The sequence below is a fragment of the Barbus barbus genome (assembly GCF_936440315.1).
Source record: "Barbus barbus genome assembly, chromosome: 11".
Taxonomy (NCBI): domain Eukaryota; kingdom Metazoa; phylum Chordata; class Actinopteri; order Cypriniformes; family Cyprinidae; genus Barbus; species Barbus barbus.
In genome coordinates, this window is record NC_136739.1 from 12,600,314 (window position 1) to 12,621,594 (window position 21,281).

Sequence of the window (21,281 nt, forward strand, 5' to 3'; positions counted from 1 at the left end):
GCTATGGCAACAAAAGACGCTCTCGGCTGCTATTTGTAACAGACGCTGCCAGCTTTGTTTTTCATTAAAAAACGCTCTTGTCAACTTTTTCTAGTCCAAAAAGACGCCAAGTGTGAACACGGCCTAATTTTGCCTAATTACTGCCACTTTACTGGGGGGCAATTATTATTTTGATAGGGCATGTCAAGTCGTCACCTTATAATTTTGCCTTTATTTTGATATGACAGTGGAGAGCAGACCGAAAGCAAAGTGGGAGAGAGATGGGGCAGGATTGGGAAAGGATTCGATATTTGACTTAAACTGAAAAAAACCCCTGCATATTATTTTCCTCTTTTTAGAGCTGCTTTACAGCAGAATTTAATTTTTGTTTGCATTATTGAAACATTATTTTCCTGTTTGACACTGTACAGCTGCTTTGAAACAATCTTGTATAAAGCACTATACAAAAAAGGTGACTTGACTTGCAATATTTGCCTGCTGGTAATTTATCCTGAAACAAACTTTTCTTTTAAAATCATCAACTCATTTTCTGCCCGTTGGTTCAACCTGGCAACCATGCTCACATGGTTTTCTTATAAGGGTGTAACGGTACACAGAAGTCACAGTTCGGTAAGTACCTTGGCATTATGGTCAGTTCAATATGGGTTTGGAACAACATTTTTTTTAAAATTTTGAACAGACAGTAGTGCTATACTGCATGAGCAGTTGTTTTTTATTTGAATTCGATTGTAATTATACAGTCATGCGTGTAGAGAGAGTAAAGCAGGGGACTCAGGACACAGCCCTGTGGGGCTCCTATGTTCAGAGTGATGGAGTTTGAGGTGAACTGGCCAACTTTTCACCACTTGAGGTCTGCCGGTGAGGAAGTCTTGAATCCAGTCAAAGAGTGAAGAGTTTAGGCCGAGGTCTGTGAGTTTAGAAGCCAGCTTGATGGGGACTATAGTGTTGAAAGCTGAGCTATAGTCAATGAATAGCAGCCTTACATAATTCCCATTGTTGCTGTCCAAGTGTGTGAGGGAAGAGTGGAGGACGTGAGAGATGGCATCGTCCGTAGATCTGTTTGGGCGATAGGCAAACTGAAGAGGGTCCAAAGTATCAGGTATGGAGGAGCAGATGTGGCTCTTTACAAGTCTCTCAAAAACCTTCATGACTATAGATGTGAGGGCAACTGGGCGATAGTCATTCAGGCAAGAGGGTTTATTGTTCTTTGGCACGGGGGTAATGATGGATTTTTTGAATGAGGTGGGAACCACTGAGGTAGCAAGGGACTCATTAACCTGTTAACGTTTACCAGAGCGACGGCGCACTGAAGCGTTTTTTTCCCCACTAGTTTAATGTTTATGGGAAGTTTTTGGGAAGTCGTGGCCTAATGGTTAGAGAGTCGGACTCGTAATCCAAAGGTTTTGAGTTCGAGTCTCGTGCCGGCAGGGATTGTAGGCGGGGGGAGTGAATGTCCAGCGCTCTCTTCACCCTCAATACCACGACTGAGGTGCCCTTGAGCAAGGCACCGAACCCCCAACTGCTCCCCGGGCGCCGCAGCATAAATGGCTGCCCACTGCTCCGGGTGTGTGTTCACGGTGTGTGTGTGTTCACTGCTGTGTGTGTGCACATTGGATGGGTTAAATGCAGAGCACGAATTCCGAGTATGGGTCACCATACTTGGAAGTATGTCACTTCACTCACTTTATGAATGAATTTAACGTGAAAGAATATCATTAATCTTGACAAACTATATATCATTCTGAAGGTCTAAGCCTCAAGCATCGACGACAGATCGCTGTTTTCCGATGGAAAGCTTATAAGGAATGTATTTGCTACATTTGCGTAAGCAGTACACATCAAAACATGCAGAATAAAAAAGCAGTATGTACCAGATTCATTGTAATAACGAGTCACAAACGCGTCCACTGCTGAAATCCCACTTTAGTTAGACAGGTAAGGGTCCACAGAACAACATCCCAGCGAGCACTTTTAGTCCAGCGAAACAATAACGTTGTAATAAAAATTAATATTCCTTTGTTTACATTTCATTTCTTCGGGAGAGTTATTGTTCGCGTCCGTTATGGAATAAATTACGCTCAAAAACAGCGTCTTGGTGGTAAAAAAACAACACGGTGTTGTAGCATACAGTTTTACAAACAGAATGAGACAGTCCACGGAAAAAAAAAGTCTCAGAAAAGCGGAATATAGATTATTTGAATTTGGCGCTCTCTCCTGAAAGCGTGACGCACGCTGTGACGCAGCTGTCATCTGAGCGGGGTGTAACTTAGCGATCTGCTTTATCCATAAAAAACTTTTTTTTTTTTCTTGTACATTTTATACATATCTGCATGATTATCATATGTATGGAAGCACATCAGTGTGTTTTTTACCGACTCTATGATGGTTATCATTGTGATTCAATGATCAGCTTTTATTGATTATATGGCCCATCTGTATGATTATCATCTGTATGGAAGCACATCAGCGTGTGATTACTGATTGTATGACCATGTCTGCCAATATCACTCCATCTCTGGCAATCAGAATACTTCAGTATACATACTATATACAAAGCATTTGTTTTCTATTTTTTTTCCTTTTTTTATTACTCAAATAATAATTTTTGTATTTTTTAGTGCTCAAATAAATCACTTATATGATGTCTAAAATTCTGTCTTTTATTTTATAATTGAAAAACTATGCAGGAATATGTATAATGACTAAAATAGTTTGTATAATTCTGCAATCCATTTGGTGGTTATTTTTCCTCAAACGGGGGTGTGGGGAGGACTATAAATAGTTATCATCGATATAAATAGGATCAACGCTGCTCTGCCTGCTGCTTCCAGACGCACCCCCGCCGTTGCAATCGAAGCGGCCGTGGAAGGTGTTTAACTCGTCGGCCAGCAACGGATCTGCTCTCACCTCCGCGGAGGATTTGTTTCCAAAGGCACAGATGGTCCTCAGTCCCTGCCACATCCGTTGAGAGTCATTGAACTGGAAATGAGACTCAATTCTCTCTCTGTATCTATGTTTTACAGCTCTTACTGCGCGTCGGAGAGCATAGCACGATGCTTTGTACTCGCTCATATTCCCGGTCAGAAGAGCCTCATTGTAAGCGGCAGTGTGTGTGTTAACCGCAGCATGGATAGTTCTGTCCACCCACGGTTTCTAATTGGAGATTGTTCTTACAGTTATTGTTTCTGTAGCTTGCTCAGTTAGCGTGTTTACAAAGCTTAATGCTACATCCGTGAACTTGCTGACGTCAGAAGAACTCGCCCGGAACATGTCCCAGTCGACGTCATCAAGAGCCGCCTGCAGAATAGCCTCTGAGTGGGAGCACCAGCGCGTCACTACTCTCTGCACCGGAGGATCCTGAACGAGCCTTTGTTTGTATTCCGGTGTGAGGAAAATGGCGGCATGGTCCGATTTGCCAAAAGCCGGTAGTGAGCGGGCTTTGTAGGCATTCTTGAACTGAGTGTAGCAATGATCCAGTGTATTTGGTCCTCTAGTTGGACAGGATACATGTTGGTGAAAGTTCGGCATGACCTGCTTGAGGTTGGCTTTGTTAAAGTCCCCCGCGATGATAAAGACAGCGTCAGGATGTTTGTTAATGTAGTGTTTCTTTGTTATAGGTGATCAGTGCCGACGTGAAATGTGTAAAAAGAGAAAGTAAAAGTAAGTAAAAAATTAAATAAAAACACAATCTTAGCAGAGCGACCTGGACGGCGTCCGAACTCAGCAGCGCCATCTTGAAATTAAGAGTAACAATCTAATTGATGTTCAACAAATAAAAAATGTTTACAATACAGAGAAACAATTTATAAAACTTGGCTTACTGAATATCAGGTCCCTTTCTACAAAAGCACTTTTTGTAAATGATTTGATCAATGATCATAACCTAGATTTGCTCTTTTTGACAGAAACATGGCTAAAACCAGATGAATACATTAAATGAGTCTACCCCCCAAGATTACTGCTATAAAAATGAGCCACGTCCAAAAGGTAAAGGGGGTGGTGTTGCTACAATTTATAGCAATATTCTCAGTATTTCTCAGAGGGCAGGCTTTAAGTATAACTCATTTGAAGTTATGGTGCTGCGTATAACATTATCTAGAGAAACACGTGTTAGTGATAAATCCCCTGTGATGTTTGTACTGGCTACTGTATACAGGCCACCAGGGCACCATACAGACTTTATTAAAGAATCTGAGTTGGTACTGGCTGCAGATAAAGTCTTAATTGTTGTTTTAATATCCATGTCGATAATGAAAAAGATGCATTAGGATCAGCATTCAGACATTCTGAACTCTATTGGGGTTAGACAACACATTTCAGGACCTACTCATTGTCGAAATCATACTCTAGATTTAATACTGTCACATGGAATTGATGTTAGTGGTGTTTAAATTCTGCAACAAAGCAATGATATCTCAGATCATTATCTAGTCTTGTGTAAACTCCATATAGCAAAAACTGTAAATTCTGCTCCTTGTTACAAGTATGGTAGAACCATCACTTCTACCACAAAGGACTGCTTTTTAAGTAATCTTCCTGATTTATCTAAATTCCTCAGCATATCCAATAGCTCAGAACAACTTGATGATGTAACAGAAACTATGGACTCTCTCTTTTCTAGCACTTTAGATACAGTTGCTCCTTTATGCTTAAGGAAGATCAAAGAAAACAGCCTGACTCTGTGGTATAATGAGCACACACGCACCCTAAAGAGAGCAGCCCGGAAAATGGAGCGCAGCTGGAGGAAAACAAAACTAGAGGTATTTCGTATAGCTTAGCGGGAAAGTACCCTATCCTACAGAAAAGCATTAAAAACTGCTAGATCTGATTACTTTTCGTCTCTTCTAGAAGAAAACAAACATAACCCCCGGTATTTATTCAAAATGGTGGCTAAATTAACGAAAAATAAAGCATCAACAGGTGAATTAACATCAATAAAGCATTCCCCAAGAGCACAGCAGTAATGACTTTATGAACTACTTTACTTCCAAGATCGATACTATCAGAGATAAAATTGCAATCATGCAGCCATCAGCTACAGTATCACATCAGATAGATCGCATCAGTATTGTGCACTATAGATCCACTGAGGAAAAATTCCACACATTCTCTACTATAGGAGAGGAAGAATTGTATAAACTTGTTAAATCATCTAAACCAACAACATGTATGTTAGACCCTATTCCATCTAAACTACTAAAAGAGCTGCTTCCAGAAATCATAGAGCCTTTTTTGGCTATTATTAATTTGTCATTGTCATTAGGATATGTGCCCAAAACCTTCAAATTGGCTGTAATTAAGCCTCTCATTAAAAAAAAACACAACTTGACCCCAAAGATCTAGTTAATTACAGACGATCTCAAATCTCCCTTTTTTGTCAAAGATACTAGAAAAGGTAGTATCCTCACAATTATATTCCTTCTTAGAGAAAAATGGTATCTGTGAGGAATTCCAGTCAGGATTTAAACCGTATCATAGTACTGAGACTGCTCTCATTAGAGTTACAAATGACCTGCTTCTATCATCTGATCGTGGTTGTATCTCTTTATTAGTGCTACTGGATCTTAGCGCTGCGTTCGACACTATCGACCACAACATTCTTTTGAATAGACTAGAACACTTTGTTGGCATTAGCGGAAGTGCCTTAGCATGGTTCAAATCGTACTTATCTGACCGCCATCAATTCGTAGCAGTGAATGAAGAGGTATCATATCGATCACAAGTGCAGTACGGAGTACTTCAAGGTTCAGTACTAGGGCCGTTACTGTTCACACTTTACATGTTACCCTTGGGAGATATTATCAGGAGACATGGTGTTAGCTTTCACTGTTATGCTGATGATACTCAGCTCTATATTTCATCGCGGCCCGGTGAAACACACCAAATTGAGAAACTAACGGAATGCATTGTCGATATAAAAAAACTGGATGACGAGTAATTTCTTACTGTTAAATTCTGAAAAAACAGAAGTGTTAATTATCGGACCTAAAAACCCCACATGTAATAACCTAGAACACTATCTAACACTTGACGGCTGCTCTGTCGATTCTTCATCATCAGTTAGGAACCTAGGTGTGCTGTTTGATAGCAATCTTTCATTTGAAAGCCATGTTTCTAGCATCTGTAAAACTGCGTTTTTCCATCTCAAAAACATATCTAAATTGCGACCTATGCTCTCAACGTCAAATGCAGAAATGCTAATTCATGCGTTTATGACCTCAAGTTTAGACTATTGTAATGCTTTATTGGGTGGTTGTTCTGCACGCTTGATCAACAAACTACAGCTGGTCCAAAATGCAGCAGCTAGAGTTCTTACTAGAACCAGGAAGTATGACCATATTAGCCCCGTTCTGTCATCACTGCACTGGCTCCCTGTCAAACATCATATAGATTTTAAAATCTTGTTAACTACTTATAAAGCCCTGAATGGCTTAGCTCCTCAGTACCTGAGCGAGCTCTTATCACATTATAGTCCTCCACGTCCGCTGCATTCTCAAAACTATTTGATAATACCTAGAATATCAAAATCGACTGCGATCTTTCTGCAGATCCTTTTCCTATTTAGCGCCCAAACTCTGGAACAATCTACCTAACACATTTCTTTAACCTAGCTTACACATAACACATTAATACACTTCTATTATTCAAATCCATTAAAGGATTGTTAGGCTGCATTAGTAATAGATAGAGAGTTGGACTTGTAACCCGAAGGTCGTGGGTTCGAGTCTCAGGTCCGGCAGGGATTGTAGGTGGGGGGAGTGAATAACCAACACTCTTTCCGCCCTCAATACCACGACTGAGGTGAGACCCTTGAGCAAGGCACCAAAACCCCAACTGCTCCCCGGGCGCCGCAGCATTGGCTGCCCACTGCTCCGGGTGTATGTTCACTACTGTGTGTACACTTGGATGGGTTAAATGCAGAGCACAAATTCCGAGTATGGGTCGCCATACTTGGCCACACACCACTTCCCTTTCCCTTTAATTAGATCAACCGGAACCGGGAACACTCCCCATAACACACGATGTACTCGTTACATCGTAAGAAGAATGGCATCTATGCTAATATTTGTCTGTTTCTTTCTTATTCCGTTTCTCAGTCCGTGTCCGGTTCAGAAGGTGGATCGGCGCCGGGAGATGATGTCTCCCTGATCGTTGGCGGAGGCCGGGACACCTGGATGAGACCCGGGGACATATCCCCAGTGAAGACCTCAACTTAAATGCAATAAAACTAAAATTAAATAAAAAATAACTAAAAATATAATAAAATACCTAACTACATAATACTATTATTGTTAGAAATTGCATAAATATAAAATAGAAATAAATACATTTATACATTTAAAATTTGAATTAAAACATTAAGTAAACAATAAATAAACAATTATCTCCTGGCCAGAGGAGAACTGAGCCTGGTTTCTCCCAAGGTTTTTTTCTCCATTCTGTCACAGAGGGAGTTTTGGCTCCTTGCCGCTGTCGCCTCTGGCTTGCTCAGTTGGGGACACTTAATTTCTAGTGATTATCGTCAATTTGTTTTCGCAGATACTATTTAGCAAAATAATATTGACTAACCATTTAACCATTTCTTAATTTACTTAAAATTGTCTCACAGACATAGAAAACGGAGCATTCTTTACCTCGGTCTTGATGTGGTTTTCTCTGTAGCACAGGTGTTGCAGGTATGCCGCTGCATTAGCCTGCACAGACGGAAACTGATGCTGTAGCATGTGGATGACTTCTGGCAGGTCTGGGTCACGCCATGCAAACTCTCTACAAAAACGCACATTAACACAATGATAACATTCCCATGAAGCTAGCTTACGGATTATAACACACACATACAGAGCAGTAACAGGGGGTGTTAATGTGAATGCAGATGCAGCAGGTGTTGATCCAGGACTATGTAAAACTTGCTGAGCTCTACTAATTACCATCAGTAATGTCATCTACCTTGGGTCCTTCTGCATGCTGTCTACTGAAGGGGAGCGTGTGGCATCATCATCCATGGGCTGGCGTGAGTAGCTGGGATCAGGGGACCAGTAAGGGGTAGATTGGTATGCTTCTGTGTATATGGTGTTTAAAGCATAGTTATTTCTTTGGAACTTCATGTTACTGCACTGACTGGAGCTCCGCTGCAGGTTACTCATACCTGAAACACAGCAACCACAGCACATGTTAATTAGAACCTTTCATTTTTCTTTTAAACCTTGGATTCTTTGGCTTAAAGAGATGTTTCAGGTTAAATCAAAATCAAGCTCTATCAACAGTGTCTGTTGCAGTCTTTACAAAATAACTTTCCCATAATTCTTGACCAGCTACTTTGTTTTATATCCATTCTTCAAATTATCTTCAAAAACTATATATCATTTGAAAGCTGCAGACCTTAAGTTTTGACCCCTTAAGCCTGAGACATCATTATGCTTCTTGTCTCACCGCAATTGAATAGTCTCAATAGAGGACAACAGAATATAGTTTTTCTTCTTTTCAAAATTTATTAGCATAAATGTGAATACAAATTTGCACTGTTGGTGGCACTAGAGGGTTAGAGCCAGTGGGCAGCCAATGCTGCAGCGCCCGGGGAGCAGTTGAGGGTTTTTGCTCTGGTTAATGTTAAAACTTTGTGCTGATATTTTTTGCCACTTTTTTTTTTTTTTTTAACAATGATCTTATCTTTTCATTGCTATCAAAAAAAATATAGAAGATTTACATTTACATTTAGTCATTTTGCAGACGCTTTTATCCAAAGTGACTTACAATTGGGGAATACAAAGTGATTCTTCTTAAAGAGGCAAACAGACACAGGAAGTGCTCGTAATACGAAGTTTCAGGCATTGTTCAAATAAGTACAAGCTAGAAAGGGAAGGAATAAATAAAGAGAAAGACAAATAAAGTTTTTTTTATATATATTTTGTTTTATTTAGAATGAAGTCAAAATAGTGTCAAAAGTGATGAGTTTCCAGCTGTCGCTTGAAAATTGTCAGGGATTCAGCATTCCGGATAGGGGTGGGAAGATCATTACACCAGCCAGGAACTGTTAACTGTTATGGAAACTGTTGTTTGTTTTCTTCTTCTAGAAGAAAACAAACATAACCCCCGGTATTTATTCAATACAGTCACTAAATTAACGAAAAATAAAGCATCAACAGGTGTTGGCATTTCCCAAAAGCACAGCAGTAATGACTTTATGAACTACTTTACTTCCAAGATCGATTCTATCAGAGATAAAATTGTAACCATGCAGCCGTCAGCTACAATATCGCATCAGATAGATAGATCCCCTGAGGAACAATTTCACTCATTCTCTATTATAGGAGAGGAAGAATTGTATAAATTTGTTAAATCATCTAAACCAACAACATGTATGTTAGACCCTATTCCATCTAAACTACTAAAAGAGCTGCTTCCAGAAGTCATAGATCCTCTTTTGGCTATTATTAATTTGTCACTGTCATTAGGATATGTCCCCAAAACCTTCAAATTGGCTGTTATTTAGCCTCTCATTAAAAAACCACAACTTGACCCCAAAGAATTAGTTAATTACAGACCGATCTCAAATCTCCCTTTTCTGTCAAAGATACTAGAAAAGGTAGTATTTTTTCACTTCATTTCCAGCGATATCGTCGACCTGATTGCAAAGACACTATTTAAACTGAACTGAGATGGATGATGATATCACTGAATTCAATAATGAAATGCCTTTAACTGAAAATCTTTTTTTTTTTTTTTTTTTTTTCATTTTACATTGACACTATTTTCCTTTTTTGATATTGTGCAGTTGCTTTGACACAATTTACATTGTAAAAAGCACTATATAAATAAAGGTGACGACTTAACGAAAATGCTCTGAAAAGTGATTTTGAGCCTCTCCATGATGGTACCACGAGACGTCACTCACTAACGGATCTCAGACTTCTGGAGGTGATGTAGATTCGTAATAGTGAGTGGAAGTAGGCGGGTGCTGAGGCTGTGGCTGTTCTATACGCAAGCATCAATGTCTTGAACTTGATGCGAGGCGCAACCGGAACCCAGTGCAAGGAGATAAAGAGAGGTGTAACACGGGCTCTTTTGGGCTCGTTGAAGACCAGTCGTGCCAAAGAAGTTGTGCAGCATGCTCCGTTAGGAAGGGCCTGATCTTTCTGATGTTGTGTAATGCAAACCTGCAAGATCGAGCAGTCTTTGCAATGTGGATGAGATGCGCATGACAATCACATTCGATTATTTGCACAGCCCAAAGCCATATCCACAATAAAAAAACAATGCACATTTAACGTACATAAATTTTTAATTTTATTATATTAGAGGAGTCTCCACAATTATAAACCAAGAAAAAAATTCACAATTTCGAACAATGAATAATTTTCAAAGTATAATTATCGAGATTACAATAAAGTGGAGTGGAGACAGGGCAGTCTTGCCTGGTCCAGTATGGTGTGTGTTGGCGTATCAGAGCATCGAATGTCCAGTGTTTAAAAGCGAAAACAAATGCTTTTTAAGAAATGTGCTGTTTTGGCAGTACAAGTAGATACTTTTATAATTAGAATACGTTTTGTAAAAGAAACTTCAATTTTCAGCTAATTCAAGTGATGAACTGGACTACAGTATGGACTAGAAATATGGCACATAGTCTTAGAGTTCGTACTTGACTAACTGGGGCCCAGGTCAGGAAGCAAGGCACACTGGCTAAACCGACCGTCTGCTAGCCGCCTCACATCACAGAAGTCAGTTAATTCTCAGCACATAGAGACTCTTTCACCTAGATATCACACTATAGAGACTGTGTCTGTTCCCCGAACTAGAAAATACAGAAAACATCCAAACCAAAGTAAGAGTAACAATTTAATTAATGTTCAACAAATAAAAAACAGATATAATACAGATAAACAAATGATAAAGCTTGGTTTACTGAATATTAGATCCCTTTCTACAAAATAACTTTTTGTAAACAATATGATCACTGACCATAAACTAGATGTGCTTTGTTTGACAGAAACCTGGCTAAAACCAGATGACTACATTACTTTAAACGAGTCTGTGATGAAGTAGATATCCCCGCTGGATACAGCACGCACACACATACACACTTACGGCACCACATACACATGCATACTCACCACACTGATTCCCCTCCCCTCTGTTTGGCTGCCAGGCGAGCGGGTGCACACGCCATCTTGACAGCCCATGGACAGTTCACACATTACATTACCCTGTTCCAGATTCATCCCGACCATACATACTACATGCATTGTCTCGTTTATGTCATGTATTTCGCGTTTGTTTGTCATGATTGATTGGCGTGGTCAGTCTTGCTGGTGGCGCCAGCAAAACCGAGCGATTGAGCGTCAACCACTTATGACATCATCTTTGGTGCTGCGTTGGCGCGCAGTGCTCAAAATCGGGCAAAACCATTGTTTAATATGTTAAAGACTGACAAATGTGAAAGAGGAACACAGTCATGTGTGTTATTGGTTTTATTTTGTTTATTATGTTGAAGTGAGGTTTGGGGTTTATAAAATGTCTATTGTGTATAGGTACAGAGATTGTTAGAAAATGTATTGTTTTATAAATGGTACGTCCAAAGAAGGGGCGGAGTCTGGCCTATAAAAAGGGAGGCCAGACTCACATTTATCACTTGTTAACCAAGTCGAATGCGAGCGTGCAACAGTAGTGCCGTGACCAAACACCCAGCAAAGCGAATATACTGAGGATACCCTATGTGTATTTTTGTAGCTATCTTTTCCATTTTTATTTTCCAGTTTGTTGTTTCTTTGCTACTTTGTATTTTTATGGGTCTTTGGTGATTACACTGTATATATTTCTACACGGCATCACTCGTGGACTTTTGTATATCTGCGGTGCTGTAAATAAACTATAACTTGCACAAAAGTGCTTTTGTGGGTAGAGCCATCATTTTACATCTTTTACGGACACTTTCTACATCCCAAGGCCTCACAGAGTCTACCCCCCAAAATTACAGTTACAAACATGAACCGCGTCCAAAAGGTAAAGGGAGAGGTGTTGCCACAATTTATAGCAATATTTTCTGTATTTCTAAGAGGTTAGGTTTCAAGTATAATTCGTTCGAAGTAATGGTGCTTCATTCTGTCTTCAGAATGTAGTAATGGTACTTCATTAGCCCGGTTCTGTCAACACTGCACTGGCTCCCTATTAAACATCGTATACATTTTAAGATCATGCTAATTACCTATAAAGCCCTGAATGGTTTGGCACCTCAGTATTTGAGTGAGCTCTTATCGCATTATAGTCCTTCATGTCCACCGCGATCTCAAAACTCTGGCCATTTGATAATACCTAGAATATCAAAATCAACTGTGGGCGGGAGATCGTTTTCCTATTTAGCGCCCAAACTCTGGAACAATCTACCTAACACTGTTCGGGAAGTAGACCCACTCTGTCAGTTTAAATCTAGATTAAAGACCCATCTCTTTAACCTGGTTTACACATAATACACTATCGCATTTCTATAATTCAAATCCGTTAAAGGATTGTTAGGCTGCATTAATTAGGTCAACCGGAACGGGAACACTTCCCAAAACACCTCATATACTTGTTGCATTGTTAGAAGAATGGCATCTACGCTAATATTATATTATAATATTAGTCTGTTTCTTTCTTATTCCGAGATCACCGTAGCCACCCAGATCCAGACTGTCTCCAGATCAGATGGTGGATAACCACCTAGAGATGACCTCTACAGCCAGGAGACCTAGATGAGCCCCAGAGACTGATCCCCAGTGAAGACCTTGTCTTCAAAGCCCCTTTCACACAGAGATTCTGGAAAATACATGGGTAATGTGTTCCGGCAATTGTTCCCAGATCGCTAGATTTTGGTTCATTCACACTGCCAGTGATTTTCCGGAATCTGTGCGTGCGTTCACACACAACTAGGGATGTAACGATTACCGGTTTGATGATAAATCATGATAAAATTCCCCACGGTTAGTATTACCGTTTCATATTTTAATTATCATTAAAACCATATTCGATTATCACGATTTGAACAACTCGCGGTAAATAAATACTGTCCAGCATAAAGCAAAGATTTAAGTAACAGTCTCACGTGCGCACAGCAGCAGAGTAGTTTCGTTTTGAGTGAAAATTGGGCGGAAAAGCTGGGAGGTTTTAAAAGACTGCTGAGGGAATTATGCAAATTAATTTATGAATGAATTAATTATATGAATGTACCTCTGAAGGTTCTGAATGTCTTCAGAAACGATTCTATGGCATTTTGTTTTTATCTTCGCTCCATGTAATACCTAAAGGAAGTGTTCTTAAATCGCAATACTGCTTTGTCCAAGGAGTTTACGGGAAACAGCTGTTATTCAGCTTTTCTATATAAAGCGCCACCTGCTGTCAGAGAATGGATTTACAGAGACTTATATTTACATTCAGCCTGTGTGCAGTTTCTGTCTGGCCAAAAACGGACCGAATTTGCATGCCCTGCTGTAAATTTTGACCGACTGGTGAAAAACAAGCTTATGGGGATTCTACACATTTAAACAATTCGGATAAGTTATCTAGAATTACTTTTGGAGCAGATAAAATACATATAATCATTTATTAATCAATTGTCATTTTGACTTAATCCTTTTCTTTATTTAAAGGCTGAAATGTGAGGTTTACATTTTTATGAAACTTTTTCAAAGCTTTATTTGAACATTTACATATTTGCAGTGGTGTCAAAAGTATTCACATTCATTACTCAAGTAGAAGTATAGATACTAGGGTTTAAAAAGACTTCTGTAGAAGTTGAAGTATCAACTCAAGTTTTTTACTCAAGTAAAAGTGTAAAAGTACTGGTTTCAAAACTAAAAGTATAAAAGTAAAAGTAATGGAAGGAAAAAAAAATGGCATTAAGGACAAAAGCTTAGGCCGCGGCACAGGGGCCTATTGTGCACTACCCCACCTCCTCAAAAAAACATTTTTCTAAAGGCCATAATGACTATAATGTTATATTAAAATGTTAATGTTGAAAAATGTGGGATGCACTAGGCTACCTGTTTCAGCGGGATATGTGCCCACTGAAAATGAACGCATTTTAGTACAATGCAAATACATTAAAAAACCATATATGTGTACTACTGGGCATTAACGTGTTTCATGGAACGGAAGATATGATGACTAGTTGCCTGTAAGTATTGTAATGGTGCAAAAAGTCAAACTTCAGAGGCATGTCATCAATAACCTTTATTGGAATGTAAATGTACATCCAAGCGTAGCTGCAGGAATCTGTGAGGGCAACGGACGAAGAGAAAGCACCCGTTTGATAAATGAGCCAGTAGTGGAGAAATAATAACTTTTAAGAAATAATCTTTTTTGAGTGTGACGTGATTTGTGTCATGTGCAGGTGCGATGGATCGCGTACAAACCAATAGGGTGTCAGAATGGTATAGGTTTATATTCTCATCCAACCACAATTCACTCTATCCGGATGGTGCGATTTATCTGGATAGGTTTTTATTTTATTTTTTATTTATTTTTGAGCGATGACCAAGGGCGATGCTAGGATTTTCATTTTAGGGGGGCTCAGCCCCCAATGATGGTATAATAATAAAAAATAAATAAATATTTACAAACAAATGTATTAATAGGGTAGGATGGTATACTAAACTTATTGCAGTATTCCACTGTATTGCATAGATGGGTATAACATCCGAGTACAAGCCAAATACAAGTCCACCTGATCTCACACACACACACACACACCTGTTTACTGTACAAACCAAAAATGTTACTGTTTGCATTACTAGTACAAATCTTTTTCTATGCTCAAGTACAAACAGAAAATTGTAAACATAAAACATCATATCACTTTAAACTTACAGTGACTATCCATATTAGCAATATAAACAACACAGCTATAAGGCTGGACAATGGATTAAACTATGTGGGTGCTGTGATTAACTTTTAAAATTAAAAAAATTTAAAAAACAGCAAAAAAACCCCGCAGTCTGTGGATTGAAGAACGCGCAGAAAGATGGGGAGGAGCAGAAGTCTGCTGCCGTTTGAAATTTAAAGGGGAAGAATCGCAAGATTTTTAGGGGGGCTGAGCAGAAATTTAGGGGTGCTAAAGCCCCCCTAAAAATGACCTAGCAACGCCCATGACGATGACAAGCCGGAATGAAAACGAGCCGAAATGAAATAGGAGTAACGAGGCTATTTTTAAAATGTAAGGAGTAGAAAGTACAGATAATTGCGTGAAAATGTAAGGAGTAGAAGTAAAAAGTCGACTGAAAAATAATTACTCCAGTAAAGTATAGATACCCAAAATTTCTACTTAAGTAAGGTAATGAAGTATTTGTACTTCGTTACTTGACACCTCTGGATATTTGAACATGCTATTAAACTGTTGTCAGTCAAGTTGTCATTTAAAATCCGAACATCATTAGTCATGTTATTATTTTAGTGATCATGCAAATAAAAAGTCATTTTATTTGTTGTTTGTTCCAGCACATTTTAACAATACCGTAATAATACTGATAACCGTGATAATTTTGGTCACTATAATCGTGATAAGAAATTTTCATACCGTTACATCCCTACACACAACCCGTAAAGATCCCGTAAAGACACGTGACATTTCATGTGGCGTGTATAATGCGCGGCGCACCATTTCACTAAACTGGCAAACGGAAAAAAATAACTAAACTGGCGAACAATTTCAGCTTCAGCGCGGATAGTGAGGAGCTCCGATCGCTGCTTCATTTCAGTTTACACATTTTTCGTTGTGTGAACATTGATCTGCCTTCAAAACACCCGGTAAAAGAGTCACATGATAACGCACGTCATCAGCCTTTACGGCATTGTTCACACAGCTCTCGTTCCGGGACTGAACCCGGCAATGTTACTAGGTCCCGAACCCAGGATTGATCCCGGAATCAATCCCGGGACGTGGTTGCATTCACACAGAAGGCACTCCAGCAATTTTCTGGCAATTTTCCGGGACCAACGTGCAGTGTGAAAGGGGCTCAAGATGGCCATCGGGACAAGACCACAGGAACCAGATGAGTCCTTTGCACAATCTGATTCTGCTTTAGCCTAGATTTAAACTGCTGATTTTGTCTGGCCAGAGGAGAATGACACTATTTCGACAAACTATTTCCCCGTCTAAATACTGTAAAGCTTTATATCAAGCCAATGTAAAGCTGCTTTGACATAATTTGCATTGTTAAAAGCGCTATACAAATAATATTGACGACTATTTTCAACATTTTAAATAAATATTATATATAAAAATGTATTACATTAGATGTTATACACAATTGTTTTTAAAATACTTTCTTTTTATACAGTTCAAATAAAGAAGCAGAAGAAAAAAAGAATTCACAAAAGTTTCATACCAAAAGACGACCTGTAGAGTGCACTCTGTGGGCTGTGGTTCAGGTCTGAAGCGGTCTGGCTGAGGCTGTGGTAGAGGGGTCCCTGGAAAGTCCGGCCCTCATAAATAGGTCCTATATGGCGGTCAGGGGAAGTGGCTGATCTCAGATCAGCACCTATCTGACTGTGTTGACTAGTGTAAGATGCTCGCACACCTAATGATGACAATACAATACAAACACATAGTTAGAGATACCACCACTCATATACTCAACTGACAGACACTTATTAAAGTCTGATTACTGTAAAGGATACAAAGAAAATAATTTCATAATTTCAAAACAGAAGATATTTTGAAGAATGTTTTGGTTGCAATTGGGGGATCTTTTATGTTCCACAGAAATGAAGTTTGACATGAAAATGAGTAAATGATGACAAAAATGTTATTTCTGATCCCCTATCCCTTTAACCCAGGATGATTTTCTCCACTGTTTTTCATTATATTGACATTAGAAAAAAACTAAACAGAATCATTGTCATTTGGATTCATATAAGTATACAGTTAAATACATTATATTTGACATTAGATAACTTACAAGTTTTGAATAACAAATAACAATTATCAGATTTTGGGAGAGCCTGAATAATGCTTTAATTCATGATTTTGCCATAATTGTCAGAACGCAAACTTTTTATTATTTAGTTAAGGCACCATCTTGTGGTGTGACTGACTGGAAAGGTAGGAAGTGGGTCATCTCAACTTGGATATTCCCAACTGCGACTTTGTCTTGAACGCAGCATAAACAAAGGGTTCAAATGATGAGATGTGTAACAACAAGACATTTTATTGGTGGAGAAACACACCCCAAGTAGGAGGAGAACGCAAGAAAAACACAAAACAATTGGTAACACTTTATATAAAGAATACAGTAACAAAGCACTTTTGCAAAGCACTTTTTCACAAATTATTGGCAAACAATTAGTTTACAGTTAATTTATAGTTTATAAATTGTGGTCTCTACATTGTTAATAAATTAATAGGTTATGTACAGTGTCACATAGCCCACAGCAGTTAAAAAAAAGTTTAATTTTCTCATTTGTAAACAACTAGAAAACATTTAATTTTCCATATCTAACTCGTATACAGTATTTAAACCAAAAGCACAAAAGTTGTTAAATAGTTTATTGAAAGTTTATTTATTCTCACTTTATTTTAGGTCACAGAAAAAATACAAAAATAAAAGGCAACAGCCTACCTCCATCAGATGTTTATTGCATTAAAATGGACATTTCTGTACTATTCATTTATAACTTTTTTTTTCTACTGCCAGGACTATGAAGTTTTACCAGCCCCAATCCAGTCAGCATAATCATATCATGAAGATAAGGTCCACACCTTATTATTTATGATCACTAACAATAGTAAGCCAATTCTCAAATAACTACTATGATGACTTTTGTTCTACCCACTTAAAAGTACTTGCGTTGTCCAATCTATACAGACTGTGTCTGTTCCCCGAATAGCGAGGTCAAAATATAAATTTAATGCAGGATCTAGAAAAAATCTGATCGTGATTAAACCAGAAAAACGCAAAATAAATGAACAAAAACAATTTTTAAAGCTTGGGCTCCTAAACATTAGATCACTCGCACCCAAAGCAGTTATTGTAAATGAAATGATCACAGATAATAATTTTGATGTACTCTGCCTGACTGAAACCTGGCTTAAAGCAAATGAATATTTTGGTCTAAGTGAGTCTACTCCACCAAGCTACTGTTATAAACATGAGCCCCGTCAGACTGGTCGTGGCGGCGGTGTTGCAACAATATATAGTAATACTCTCAATGTTACTCAGAAAACAGGATACAGGAGGTTTAACTCATTCGAAATACTTCTGCTTAATGTTACACTGTTAGATATGCAAAAGAAATCTCTCCTGTCTCTTGCTCTGGCTACTGTGTATAGACCGCCAGGGCCATATACAGATTTCCTAAAAGAATTTGCAGATTTCCTCTCAGATCTATTGGTCAATGTTGATAAAGTGCTAATTGTTGGAGATTTTAACATTAATATAATACAAATGATGGGTTAGGACTTGCGTTTACTGACCTAATAAACTCTTTTGGAGTCAAGCAAAACGTCACCGGGCCCACTCATCGTTTTAATAATACGCTAGATTTAATTATAATCGCATGGAATTGATCTTACCGATATAGATATCGTACCTCAAAGTGATGATGTTACTGATCATTTCCTTGTATCGTGCATGGTGCGTATTACTGATATTAATTATATGGCGTTATCGTCCAGGCAGAACTATTGTTCCAGCCACCAAAGACAGATTCACAAATAACCTGCCTGATTTATCTCAACTGCTCTGTGTACCCATAAATACACATGAACTAGACGAAATGACTAGCAACATGGGCACTATCTTCTCTAATACATTAGAAGCTGTTGCCCCCCTCAAATTGAAAAAGGTTAGAGAAAAACGTACTACGCCATGGTACAACAGTTATACCCATTTTCTCAAGAAAGAAACTCGTAATCTTGAGCGCAAATGGAGAAAAACTAACTTAGAAGTTTTTAGAATTGCGTGGAAAAACAGTATGTCCAGCTATAGACAGGCTCTAAAAGCTGCCAGGGCAGAGCATATCCACAAACTCATAGATAATAACCAAAACAATCCAAGGTTCTTATTTAGCACAGTGGCTAGATTAACAAATAAACACACGCCCCCCGATCTAAATATTCCCTCACAGTTTAATAGTAATGACTTTATGAATTTCTTTACTGATAAAATAGATAACATCAGAAATACAATATCAAATGTAGATTCTACTTCGTCTAGTATTTCAGCTTCATTCATCGCACCCAAAGAAAACTGCAGTGCTTTACAACTATAGGACAGGAAGAGCTAAATAAACTTATCAGTGCATCTAAACCAACAACGTGTTTATGAAAGAGTTGTTACCTGTAGCAGAAGAACCGTTTCGCAATATTATTAACTCATCGTTATCTTTAGGTCATGTCCCAAAACCTCTTATTAAGAAACCACAACTAGATTCTAATAAACTGGCAAATTACAGACCCATTTCAAATCTTCCGTTTATGTCTAAAATTTTTGAAAAAGTTGTCTCTGCTCAATTGTGTTCCTACTTGCAAAAAAATGATCTCTATGAAGAATTTCAGTCAGGTTTCATGCCTTACCATAGCACAGAAACTGCACTTGTTAAAATTACAAATGACTTGCTTCTTGCTTCAGACCAAGGCTGCATCTCATTGCTAGTATTACTTGATCTTAGTGCTGCGTTCGACACTATAGACCAGGGGTTCTCAAAGTCTACATTCAAAGGTCCAAATCTGAATTTTCATCAGTGTCAAAGGTCCGGAACAATTGGTTATTACAAAACGTGTTTTTAATAAACATACATAACATATAACAAATAAACACTCTTTTTTAAAAAAAAAGGTTCCCTTTGCATTCAAAATATTTTAATAAGTGCAAAAGTGGCAAAACAATTAATTTAAGTGTCAGCTGTAGAAGTCGACCTATAATGTTTTTTTCTCTGGCCAATGCCGATATTTAGAAATCAGGGCAGCCTATGGCCGATACATGATGCTGATTTTTTGGGCCGATTTTCTCTTTTTTTCCTTTTATATCAAAAGAGAGTTTGCGTATATGGTTATTGCAGGGCACAAGATAGTAATAGTAGTAGTAGCAGCCTAATTCATAGTAAGAATACATGGCTCAAAACTTAAGCAGCTTCTCAAAACAGTTCTGAAGCATGCTTTTTTGTTTATGTTTGCTGACAGACACCAGTGAGTGTTTCCCGCAGACTAGCAAAATGCAAGTTGATTCTCTGCCAGCAGGAGGAGCTGTTGGAGCGTGATATATAGCTGTTTCCCCGCTAACGACTGTAATCAAATAAGCGCTACTTTATCAGCCATTACAGGAAAGACCAAATGAAAATTGGCATCAAAGCTTTTCTGAAGAAAACGGACGGTTCTTTTAAAAGATACAGTCATATAAAAACACCCGCGCAGCATTTTATTTTCGAAACGCGCAGTGCTCAGTTTATTCAACGAAGTATAAGCCTTTTGTAAAATTTATTTGTAGCGGTCAGTTTTGATATTGTGACAAGCCGCCACAAATAAATGTATACACTGGGCACTGCTATAAGACAAATTGCCATAATATAAGTGATAGCAAAACAAAGCAAAAAAATAAAAATATTAGCGGTGAAATGTCGCCCGATTACGTCAAACGCTCACTGGATGTCATGATGACAACAAATGTCATGAAGGAAAAGATTCAATATCTCGCCTGCAATTTCGGACCTTCTCCAAAAAGACATAAAAAATAAGAATAAATAAACAAATGATTTACAAGTTTAACGTGCGTTTATCGAAGTAGGAAATATAATTAGTGTTCTTGAAATATGAAATAGAAGCGGGTCCGGATTGAATTCCCTCCGGGTCTGGATCCGGACCGGAGTCCGGACTTTGAGAAGCACTGCTATAGACCATGACACACTCATAGATCGATTACAAATCTATACTGGTATTCAAGGGCAGGCTTTAAGATGGTTTAGATCCTACCTGTCCGATCGCTACCACTTTGTTCATTTAAATGGGGAGTCATCTCCATTATCACCAGTAAAGTATGGAGTACCACAAGGATCTGTCCTAGGTCCTCTGCTATTTTCAATATACATGTTGCCCCTTGGTAATATTATTAGAAAATACGGGATTAGTTTTCATTGTTATGCTGATGATACTCAACTATATATCGCAACAAGACCAGATGAAACTTCTCAACTAAGCTAATAGATTGTGTAAAAAATGTAAAAGATTGGATGTCCAATAATTTCCTCCTATTAAATTCAGATAAGACAGAGATATTACTTATTGGACCAAAAAACAGTACACAGAATCTCTTGAATTA

The 21,281-nt window shown here is 38.4% G+C and overlaps 1 protein-coding gene across 7 annotated transcripts in view; it reads right to left on the bottom strand.

Annotated features, from left to right (window-relative positions):
• The window catches only part of LOC306876626 (plakophilin-4-like), a 120,389-nt gene that overhangs the window by 31,175 nt on the left and 67,933 nt on the right, over positions 1-21,281 (bottom strand). For all 7 annotated transcript variants that reach the window (XR_013784844.1, XM_079427942.1, XM_079427941.1 and 4 more), the window contains 3 exons: positions 16,356-16,547; positions 7,948-8,146; positions 7,635-7,767 (listed from right to left, as the gene is read on the bottom strand). Coding sequence is in view for 6 of the 7 variants with exons in the window: in XM_079427942.1 (XP_079284068.1) it covers positions 7,635-7,767; positions 7,948-8,146; positions 16,356-16,547 (524 nt within the window). In the remaining variant the exon portion in view is untranslated. The remainder of the gene's footprint in view (positions 1-7,634; positions 7,768-7,947; positions 8,147-16,355; positions 16,548-21,281) is intronic.